This window comes from Lepidochelys kempii, chromosome 4 (assembly GCF_965140265.1).
Source record: "Lepidochelys kempii isolate rLepKem1 chromosome 4, rLepKem1.hap2, whole genome shotgun sequence".
Classification (NCBI taxonomy): Eukaryota; Metazoa; Chordata; order Testudines; family Cheloniidae; genus Lepidochelys; species Lepidochelys kempii.
Genome location: NC_133259.1, coordinates 106,580,202 through 106,592,349, shown reverse-complemented (window position 1 = coordinate 106,592,349; position 12,148 = coordinate 106,580,202). Strand labels below are relative to the sequence as shown.

Here is a 12,148-nt window from a genome sequence, read left to right as displayed (position 1 = left end):
GCTTCACTTCTCCCCCCTCTGTCTCAGGCAAGGGAGAGGTAGCGCATTCAGGGGAGCAGGCAGAGTGGATGTGAGCGAGGGTGGGGGAGGGAGCGCAGGAAGTAAGGGGGGCACAGGGGTAGAGGAACGGCTCCCCGCCCCAGCTCACCTCCGCTCCACCACCCCCGAGCACGCCGCCGCTCGGCTTCTCCTCCCTCCCAGGCTTGCTGCTTCGCGCAGCAAGCCTGGGAGGAAGGGAGGGGGGTGAAGCAGTGCGGCGCGCTCAGGGGAGCGGGCGGAAGCGGAGCAGAGGCGAGCTGGGGTGGCGGGGGTTCATTTCTAGGGGCAGCATGGCCAGCGCCGGAATGCCCCCCCTAGAAATGTGCTGCCCCAAGCACCTGCTTGTTTTGCTGGTGCCTAGAGCCGGCTCTGCAACTTCCACTAGTCTATCAGGATACTACAAGACAATTATACAATAGGCCAAGGGGCAAAGGAACCTAGGGAATACAAGGGGAGCCTTTGAAATATCAATTGCTTTTCTTCCGGTTATTTAAGAGGGCTTGGAACTTCAACAGGCCAAGGCCTTGCTTAGGTGAAATTTTGTACAATGAAATTTACTTCTTTTTATTTTGGCCACAGAAAAACTGCAAAGAAAAAGAAATTAAAAAGCTTCCCCATTTTCTAGCACTGACATAACCTTCCAGCAGCAATCTTATAATGCCAAGATGACCTTTTTTTGATGCACAGATGAAATCTGTGATCTCATTAAAGGATAATCTAGTTTTTGACTGAAAAGGTAGATTCTCAGCATCATTCCCAGGTTTGTGTTGTGGAGGTCACTGGCTTAAAACTGATGCCGTAGACTTCTAAAGTATCCTGCTGATCTGTTACTACTTTCGTTTGTAAAAATAGCTTCACTCTGTACATCACCTACTTAAACATCTTAGGGCTGTAGTAATATGCATTGTGAAAGTCCTGCAATGGGCATTCTAAGCAATATAAACAGCTGTGTAAAAAATGTCCATTGCAGCTTTCATTTGTCTATAATGACGGCAATGTCACTTAAAAAATGTAACAGCTGAAATGAAGTACACATGCTCTTGCCAATGTTGACATGATAATAAAATCAATGTTTCTGAATATGGCATTATGCTTCTAATCTGAGACACATTAGTAGCAAGTGTTCCTGTTATTAATTTATATTTGGCTTTTGGATGATGTCAGGTTTAACACTCCAAGTCCTATAATTGTCCTCATCTGACATGTTGATATTTACTCTTTGCCTTTACATCTGTAACAGGTGTGCCTGCATTGCCATAACACATTTCACTGTCTTTTCACAGGTATGACAGTTATTTCACAACTATATCCTTAATTTTATAATAAGATTTAAGAGGATAGAGTAGTTGCTAAACACAAAAGGTTAATTATTGTGTATTATTTCACCCCAACAGACTTTTTTTTCTTTGTTAGGGAGCAAACAATAAATTACCTTAACTGCACTGATGATAATGAATCATTATAATTAAGTATAATTCTTCTTTAACCTTTTAGATGTCTTTGTGCCTTTGAAGGTAAATTAAAAAAAAAGAAAGACTGGACTTGTGCCACATTAATTATATTAACGTAAAAATAATCTTTGTATTTTTAATAAGTTTGTTGAAACAGCAAGGGGATGAACCCAGTAAAGAATGACAGATTTGATAGAATGTGCGCCATGCAGATTCTCTCTATCAATCTTTGCAACCTGACTGTACATCACCTTCATGAAACAGTGAAACACTGGGGATTCTGATCAGCTATAGGGACGCAGGCCTTTATTAAGCAACATGCTAGCCTGTCATTACGTGCAAGAGGGTATAATGCATTTTAAATTGACAACAAACATTAACAATTCAAAATATGAAAGCTGCCTACAGTACCTGCTGCTTGTAATACTGTAGATCATAAAGGTGATCCCCAGAGCCAAAGCAGCATGCAGCCACTACTATGTCGCTATACAAAGTAAAATGAAAGAGCCAGTTGGTAAAAATCTACCAACAGCTAATCCATCCGCCACACAATTAATATTAAGATCAACCCTTTTTTCCTCTGTGAAAAAAATGATTGCTATAAATGATCTATTCCATTACTAGCTTGAAATTACTGCAGGAACTCTGATGATTAAAATAAATCTCCAATATTTCCATATAAGCTGGTTCCTCAATCAAATCCTAGCAGCATTAAGAATAATACATGGATGGAAAAATGAAGCTACAGCAGCTGAGACCCACGTTATAAGCCAGACAACAACCCACAGGATACTCCAGCTACTCAGAAACAATTAGAACTTTGGAGCCAGAAAGTCATCCACTTACAGCCTTGACTTATAATAGCTACAGGACATATGAATTATCCATATCTATTCTATTTTACCAAGAAATCAAAACAAGATAAGAGCAATTACAATATGCAAACAGAAATCAGTGGATACAATGGCGTGCTGCAAATATTGAAAACACGACAAAAAGAGTTAAGAATCTGATACATGCCTTAATAGATAGGAAAAATGTAATCGTACAAACAGAGAACACCAGCACATTTTCACTTAGATGTGTATCTCTGCACCATACATGCATCTTATTTAAGAGATGTCTAAGGGGAGGATTTTAAGTACTTATTCCAAACTTGTCGTCAGAGGGTCAGTTCCTTTGAGCAGGTTTGTCTTTCGGATTCCTCTCAACTGGGTCCAAAGAAAGTTTCCTTTGCTTCACAAGTTGCCAGAACTTTCAGATAAGGCTCCATTTTGCAGAATGCAAATATGCAGAAATCCTCAAACCTCACATTATACTCCAGAGATTACCAGGGAATTGCTTGCTTTTTTCCTTTATGAACTGTAGCCAGCAGAAGCTGTGGATTTGATGTATTGCCATCTATTTTTATAGAAGCAGCAGCAGCAGCAGCAGCAGCTCACATAGTCCCGCATAAACTCTATTCTCATGGTTCATCCTGTTGTCTCTGCTGTACAGTAGGATTTAACTATTTGCTGGACTACTTGGATTAACTGAGAACCTCGTCCTATGGAACATTTTAACTGCAATACTATAATCCAGTTCAATAATCAGAAGTAAAGTAACATCTATTTCCAGTACCCTGTTTTAAAGGAATTTAAAACAATAAGGCAACAACATCATATTCATCTTTCTCAGTTTGTGTGTGTCAATTCTGCAAGTGATAAATGAGAAAAATCCTGAACAGAGCATAGCAAAACACAAAACCAAACAAAAATCAAAATATGAAACCACTGATTAATTTTAACTTTTTTTAAAAAGTCTTAATCTAATTATAAATAGACATGGCATTTTTCCAACCAGGCCACTAAATGCCACTGGAAAGACTTCAGACACTGATTCATATCACTATCTTAGAGCATAAATATTGCATATGACTGGAAAGCGAGCCAAAGGCACATGAAAATAGTTTCCAACTGCAGGAGATACTGATGACAGCAGCTAAGCTGTGATTTGCTCAAGGCATTATAAAGTAACCTTAAATTAGCAAAGTTCACATACGATTCAGACTTCTTTCCAACACATGATTTCTAGTATACTTTTATAATTATTCCATTTAAACGAATTACTTCCAGAAGGGGTTGCACACAAGACAATTCTCACTCTGTTCATAATGCAAAGCTCACCTCTATATCACTCCATACAGAGTCCTGGTTGCACATGTCCCACGCCATCCAGCTCCTGAATGACAGCAGTGTAGCTTTTAAACTGCAATCCACAGCCTCACACAGAGCACACACTCCTGCACAGGCAACTAGACCCTTACTGAGGGTGAACTGAAGGCACCTGTCTTACTACTGTTCCCAGTCACGTGACAAAGCTATTTAAAAAGTAGGCTGGGCTGTCACTCACCCAGCCTTCTGGTGCGGCTGCTGAAACTAGTGACGTCACGAGCCAGAGGCAGACCCAAGGCTTCAGTGGAGTCAGTCTTTCTAAAAACCCCACTCAGGCCCTTGAGTCTGCAGCACCACACTGGGATTAAAATCAGACTTTGATGCCACACCCCCTAACTTGTGCTGCTGCCATATAACTCAAATCCCCTACAATCTTTTTTTAATTTCTTTTTTTTTTTCCAAAACAAGCAACAGACAAAGCTGTAGTTGTTACAAAGACAACCATGAAGGAACTCTCATATGCGGTAAAGCATGTATTTTTTAAATACCTTGATTCTAAGTGGGCTACTTCGGGTTGGCTAACTAGTGCTGTTTAGTTTGGAAATGCTATTAGAGAGGTGTGTAAAAAGTTACTGCACGATTAATTTTTACTAGTCATTTTATACCTCGTGGAGTATTTTTTTTTAAATTGTGATATATTAGAAACTTCTGATCAATAACTACTGGAGCCAATTTTTTTTTTTTACAAACAAAGACATCTACACAGACTGTATCTCACAGTGATGCTGCAAACATCAGTGCAAACACAGTCCTTTACTTATTTAGCATCTACTACAAACAAGGGGCCTGATCCTGCTCCCACTGAAATATAGATTTCTTTTTTCAGCTCTTCTCTATAATCATTTCCATTTCTCACACAGCCCTCCTGGAAAACAATGTTATTAAATACAACTGTTGTAGTCCTGTCCATAACTGCTCGGATTCCTGTCTCCATTTTCATATAAGTAGTATTTCCTCAGTGCTGCCTTAGGGTGCATTTTTGTATAAACACTGTATTCCAACCTCTCTGACCTGGGCTGTGCATTTTCTGTTTAAAAACAAGAATGCTCTCGTTGTCATGTGAAAACACGACATGCTATTAACAGAAGTGTTTCTTCTTTAAGCCTTTTACAGCTCTCTCCCTGAGACAATGGGAGCTGCTGCAGGTGCAACTGGTTTATGATGAAACTACACACTGAATACATAACAAACTGAAGGTACCAAACATAACTGCAGAACATTTCCCACAACAGAAAAAAATAAAGGTCTTGTTTAACCATCTCCACCTGCCTTTTCATTTTTAAAAAAGTTGTGTCTTTGTCTCTTTTTAATTAGCTGTATTCAAAAGCCTAGTTTGCAAAATATAAGTGCTAGATATGAGTCATGCTGTCCTGCTAGTTATAGTCACAAAACCGTAATTGGTCATTCTCCTTGCTATGAAATATTCATTTTCATTGTTAAGTTATTTGCAAACTTGATTATTCTAAATGCTAAATGAATGTAGTTATTATCAAGCTACAGAGATTTTGCTGAGAGAAAAGACAAAAAGAGGCTGCAAGAGGTTATTTTTCAGATACTAAATGCATTCCAAAAATTGTAACAAGTCACAGGAAAACATTTGGCTTATTTGACAATTTATCATTGCCAGATTTGAAAAAAAGTACAGATTTCCCTGCTTGTGTTTAAGTTGCAAATCGCATCACACTGTCATATTTTCATCAAACATGAATGACAAAAAGTGACATTGTTTCTACTTTACTTAATTAAAAAAACCCACAACAAAATACCCTATGACTACAGAAAGCCTTTTCCTACAAATGATTAAATTAACGGTATTACTTGGCTCTCACCATGAAAAAAACCTAATTTCCTTCCCAATTATATGCTGATTTAATGATAAAACTGCAGTAAATTATTAAGATCTGGGGCAAAGGTCATTACCTCTACCCTCAGAACAGTCAACTGTGAAATAATGTTGGGCACCCGACTGACTGAAGTGGAGTAGATTCTTATTAATTATTATCAGTGGATCCATGCTTGGTGGAATATTCTCCTTCAATACCTACTTATAATTGTGTTCATTGACTGTACAGAATCCATCATTTTTTTTTAAGTTCCATTCACACCTTTTATAGAAATGTATTTACACTGGAACATTTGTATATTGCTGTTTTGGATATTTTGACCTGCTCGTGTTGTTTCTATTTTCTACAATTCCACCTCACTACGTTTGCTTCAAATTAGCAAGTTAACTGATAAATACAAACTGTAACCTCTGTGGTGATTTCATACTAGCTTTAGAGATGGGAGAACTTTCCCATAATGTACCAGCAACAACTAATAATAGTATAGCGCTTTACTAAAGGCCTGTCCACACACTGGCTTGACCTATTCTTGCAGCAACAATTTTCCAGAATGGATGTCAAGGAATGTTCTGACCAAACTGTACTTGAAAACCATTTTTCCAGCACGATTCTAGATCACATGGTTTAAACAAGGGTTCTCAGTCTGTTATGGAGAGGCTTACCTTTTAAAGACCTGCCTAGCTCAAATTTTACTATGAACTTGCCCATTAGATATCTTTTATCAATGTCCTTAAACATGGTTTGTAACCAACCATATATGTAATGCAAAACAAAGTTCCAATAGTATATCATGATAGAAAATAGTTTTGAAGTGATCATAAGCAATTGTGTAAACAATGGGTTTTAAATTATGGGATTAGAGTCTCCTATTGTTCATGCAGAGCAAAGAGCGCTGGCAGACCAACATCTATCAAGGAAGCAGGCAATGGCCACAAACTGCCTTCCAACAGGTGGGTAGCTTACGGAGGCGACACCAAAGTAAAAGATGGGTTCATATAATTGTGCAGTCTTTACACATGAATACGCAGCCTCTAATGGATGCTGACAGTAGAAATTAAAGCTACTCTCCCCCTGAGGAAACCTGGATTCTTACACCTCTCTGTGCTAGTTTCAGTGACTTTCACCCCTAATGCTTTGTAAATGCTAAAAGCTGAACAAATGTGTTTCCTAGGCAGTTACTGAGGACACACTCATTACAAGTAGACTTTTCAAACTAATTAGATTGCCCTACAGCATCATGTGAAACAAAAGATCTCCTCAGTCAGAGAGATCTTATGGTAAAGACTTCAGGCCTCCTTGGCACTGTTTTCGACCCCCCCCTCAGGAGGCCAGCACCCTGTTGACTGCCATTTCTCTTCCTCTGCTTCCCGAGCATGCCATCTCTGCTTCGCTGTGCTTCCAAAATTCTGCCTTTTCTTCTTCCAGGATCCTATCTCTAGTCCCGCAATCTTTTTCTGCACACATCATTCACTCAGTCTCTTTCTCCTAATACCCTTTTCTCTCACCCATACCATTTGTCCTTTTGGTCCCTTTAGCCCTCACCTCCTCTCTATGGTTCAAACTTCCCAAAGTGGCCACTGCTTTTAGTTTCCTTCATTTCTGGGTGTCCCTCTTCAAACATCGTAAGTTGTCTCCAGTTGCACATTCAAAAACTGAGGCATCCAAAATCTGAGTTGACTTTTGAGAAATTTGGCCCAACTTACTTCACCTATACCACTGATGAACAGGGAACTGTACTTACCCCCCACACACACACACACACAAGTACTGTATGTTGCTGATATGCAACAGATTTAGCTACTTTATCAGAGGAGATGCTACAGTCTAATGATGAGCAAACCATTAGGTTTTACAAATCACAAACAACGTGTTAGATTCTCAGCAAGTTACAGTTTACAAACCAGTTTTCATGGAATTTAAACTCATTTCTGCTACCTGCCCCAGGAGTCATACAACTTTTTTTTAGGTTTCAGAGTAACAGCCGTGTTAGTCTGTATTTGCAAAAAGAAAAGGAGTACTTGTGGCACTTTAGAGACTAACCAATTTATTTGAGCATGAGCTTTCGTGAGCTACAGCTCACTTCATCGGATGCATACCGTGGAAACTGCAGAAGACATTATATACACAGAGACCATGAAACAATACCTCCTCCCACCCCACTCTCCTGCTGGTAATAGCTTATCTAAAGTGATAATCAAGTTGGGCCATTTCCAGCACAAATCCAGGTTTTCTCACACTCCGCCCCCCCACACACAAACTCACTTTCCTGCTGGTAATAGCCCATCCAAAGTGACCACTCTCTTTAAAATGTGTATGATAATCAAGGTGGGCCATTTCCAGCACAAATCCAGGTTTTCTCACCCCCCCACCCCCCTCCAAAAACCACACACACAAACTCACTCTCCCGCTGGTAATAGCTTATCCAAAGTGACCACTCTCCTCACAATGTGTATGAAAATCAAGGTGGGCCATTTCCAGCACAAATACAGGTTTTCTCACCCCCCTCCCCCGACGTTCTGGTTAAACTTGGATTCATGCTGGAAATGGCCCACCTTGATTATCATGCACATTGTAAGGAGAGTGGTCAGTTTGGATGAGCTATTGCCAGCAGGAGAGTGAGTTTGTGGGGGGGGGGGGTGAGAAAACCTGGATTTGTGCTGGAAATGGCCCACCTTGATTATCATCCACATTGTAGGGAGAGTGGTCACTTTGGATGAGCTATTACCAGCAGGAGAGTGAGTTTGTGTGTGTGTGTTTTTTTGAAAAAAAAAGGGGGTGGGGGGTGAGAAAACCTGTATTTGTGCTGGAAATGGCCCACCTTGATTTTCATACACATTGTGAGGAGAGTGGTCACTTTGGATAAGCTATTACCAGCAGGAGAGTGAGTTTGTGTGTGTGGTTTTTGGAGGGGGGTGGGGGGGTGAGAAAACCTGGATTTGTGCTGGAAATGGCCCAACTTGATTATCATACACATTTTAAAGAGAGTGGTCACTTTGGATGGGCTATTACCAGCAGGAGAGTGAGTTGGGGGGGGGGGGGGAGAGGGTGAGAAAACCTGGATTTGTGCTGGAAATGGCCCAACTTGATTATCACGTTAGATAAGCTATTACCAGCAGGAGAGTGGGGTGGGAGGAGGTATTGTTTCATGGTCTCTGTGTATATAATGTCTTCTGCAGTTTCCACAGTATGCATCCGATGAAGTGAGCTGTAGCTCACGAAAGCTCATGCTCAAATAAATTGGTTAGTCTCTAACTTTTTTTTAATGTAAGATAAGCCTGTGCTTTGTATAAAGGACAGAAGAACACTGCTCAGAAGCTAAGTTAGCACAAATGGGTGTCCTCTATAAAGTATACATACTGTATTAATTTTTTATTAGAAATGTTCTCTCTACCCCTCTTCACTTTGCATTTGTTTACCACTCTTCCAGCCATGTGCTGCATTTTTGCCCTGTTCGATTTTTTTCTTCTCTGCTCCTTTGTCCTACCAGTCGGCTCTAAGCAGAACCAGAACCCAATAACATCTTGAACCTGTGACGTTCCAGAGAGTCAAAAATGGGTAAAAGATCTTTGTCTATCTCCAATACTGGTACAATGGCCTCAGGCCTCCACCACTGAAGATAATGGGAGTTTGATCAAGATCGGGTCTAAAAACAGATACTTTCACATACTTTGAGCCCAACTATACAGCCCTTACTCACACTGATAAATACTTACAGACATGAGTAACCCCACTGCCCTGAAGATGAACAGTTACCAGATTACGTGCTCATCAGTGGGAGTATGGGTTTCACAGTCATGGCCCTTTATGACTGAAAGTTTTGGGGAAGATTTTCAAAAGTGCCTAAATCCTACTGAAAGTTAGACTCCTAACTATCTTTGGCATTTCTGAAATCTCCCCTTAATAAACATTATGAAATTATTTATTAGTGAATATTATTAAAACAAGACAGGAGTAAGGGATTTGTCACCACCAAAAAATTGACTGTATAGAAATATGCTTGTTATAAGAGATTTTTCCCAACTTTTGGAACACATGTTTTTCCAGAACCTATATTCACTATAAACAGCAAAAAAAAAAAAAAAAACCCAGTTTGTCAGCCTCGTTAAAAGTAGTACGACCAATGTCTTTCATTCCAGTATCACTGTTTTAAAGAAAAACTAATCTCTAAAGAAATGTACCCATTTTCTTATATCACACCTGCGAGCTTGGAATTTTTCAGTTTGGAGAGGCTGAACCACATAAAGGAGTCAGTTTCGTATAGAAACCTTTATAAGGGGTTGAGAGCAGATTTCGGGGAGGGGGAGACCAGGAAATTCCTGCTAGTAAGGAAGACAGACCCCAGTTTCACAACTTGCTGCACATGAGCAGACTCTTATGCCTGAGCAGAGCTCCACTGTGGTCAGTGGTGCTCTATACCAGCACAGGAAACTGCCTGCATAGAGTCTGTTGCAGGACTGGGGCCACAGATCGCTGTTGATACCTCTTTGTTACAGCAATGGGATGGGAATCACTGAGTTATTTTTCTCTTTTAAAAATCCATTTTTCTTAAGTCCCTAGGAAGCACGAGAGACTGACTGTGAGTACTAGGGGCAGGTGTCTTGCAAGCTCTTCAATTGCATTCCCACTCAGTCTGGCCCCAAGTGTTCAAAAGCACCATTTCCATACAGCAGGCTGAACACTTTACTGTTATTGCACTTTTCCGTGTGTGCAATTGCTCTTTCAATACAAGAAACAGCCAGGCAACAGTTCCAGAGGTGGGATTTCCAAAAGCACCTAAGGGATAAGACTGGTGCTCCTAACTCTCGTAAGTGCTTTGGAAAATCCCATCCAGATTCTCCTGGTTACATTTATTAGCATTAGTCGTAAGTTAATTTCCCTTAAGCTCTCATAGTAACTTCTAGAAACTTCTGTTCAATGAGCAATATTTTTCTGACTTGTTCTGAGCAGGGCCTAAGTAGGATAAGCCCAGTATCTGGTATCATATGAGGCATACTAGGTACCTTGCTGTAACCCTGGGGTAATTTTTTTAGGAGCTAAGACTGTTCTAACATTCTCATCTAAAGTACTCTTAAGGTGTAGGGTGTTTTAAGAGTTAAGCTTTTTTGGCAGGGACTCTGACTCCCTCTGTATCTGTACAATGCTGGGTACACTATTGGTGCTCGGTACTGTAAATACTAACATATGACTATTAACAATATTAAATCTATGTTTAGATGGGTTGCTCTCCAAGGCAAATTAATTCTGTACATTTCTAAAGGGGAGCATAACACCATTTTCATAGATATCATCTAAAGAGCCCCATATCCACCCACTCAGACATAAAATGGGCATCATTTAAAGTTTTGCATTATTGCACATTAAAGAGTCCCTGGTGTGCTCAGGGTGCATTTGAACTAGTCTATGAGGACTTGGCTAAACCTCTCTAACAAACCATTATAGGGTTATGCATTTTCCTCTCTCCTGAGATGTCACATATTTGAACTGGACATGCTGCCATTTTCACTGATTCGACGTGACATATGTTCATATACAGCTGACATAACAGTTGAGAAATGCTGCCTTCTACAGGTAGTACTTATAGCAGAAGTGGGCAAACTTCGGCCTGCAGGACCATCCTGCCTGGCCCTTCAGCTCCCTGCCAGGGAGGTTAGCCCGCATCCCCTCCCCTGCTGTCCTCCCTCCCCCGCAGACATGCTGCCTTGAGGGCAGCGTTCTGGGCAGCAGGGCTGCGCGCTCCTACAGGGCAGTGCAGCAGCGTGTCTGGTGGCCAGACATGCTGCTCTGAGTGGCATGGTAAGGGGGCTTGGGCCTGGGTAAGGGGCAGGAGGTTCTGGGGGGGGCGGTCAGGGGACGGGGAATCAGGGGGAGTTGGATAAGCATGGTAGTCCGGGGGGGGGGCCTGTCAGGGGGCGGGGGTGTGGATAGGGAGTCAGGGGAAGGGGCACGGGGGGGGTTGGATAGAGTGGGAGTTCCGGAGGGCCTGTCAGGGGGCAGGGGTGTGGATAGGGGACAGGGAGTAGGGGATGGGGTCCTGGGAGGCACTTAGAGGCGGGAGTCCCGGGAGGGGGCGGTTAGGGGACAAGGAGCAGGGGGGGTTGGATGGGTCGAGGGTTCTGAGGGGGGCAGCCAGGGGGCAGGAAGTGGGAGGGGGAGGATAGGGGGCAGAGGCCAGTCTGTTTGGGGAGGCACAGCCTTCCCTACCCGGTCCTCCATATAGTTTTGCAACCCCAATGAGGCCTTCGGGCCAAAAAGTTTGCCCACCCCTGACTTATAGGGAAGGGTTATTGTATAGGAAGCATACAGTTATGTACATTTTTGTTTCTTTAAAAAAAATGTGTGTTTGCAAAGGTAGTGCTTGCAAAGGATGAGTTTAAAAACCATAGAAATTGAGTGCTTGGTATATCTACAGGATGGGTGATAGCAGAGGAAGCATCCAGACCTCAACTCCGGACTGTAAAGGACAGCTCAGGCTCAGTAGCCATTCAATTCTTGACCATTCTGCTGATAGGAGTGCCAATTCGACTCAGTTTTGGAGATGATTTTGCAACGTGGTCACTTGTTCATGGGGCTGGGATCTCCAAGCACAAACCAAAATGTTGGG

General features: G+C 41.7%; 1 protein-coding gene across 2 annotated transcripts in view; it reads right to left on the bottom strand.

Moving 5' to 3' along the window:
• PPARGC1A (PPARG coactivator 1 alpha) overlaps positions 1 to 12,148 on the bottom strand; it is a 491,326-nt gene that overhangs the window by 76,263 nt on the left and 402,915 nt on the right. The window contains exon 1 of one of the 2 annotated variants that reach the window (XM_073342371.1): positions 3,656 to 3,780. The exons of the other annotated variant lie outside the window; for it this stretch is intronic. Within the exon in view, the coding sequence (XP_073198472.1) occupies positions 3,656 to 3,703 (48 nt within the window). The 5' untranslated portion in view covers positions 3,704 to 3,780. Of the gene's footprint in view, positions 1 to 3,655; positions 3,781 to 12,148 lie in introns of those variants that run through there. 2 annotated transcript variants of the gene reach the window in all.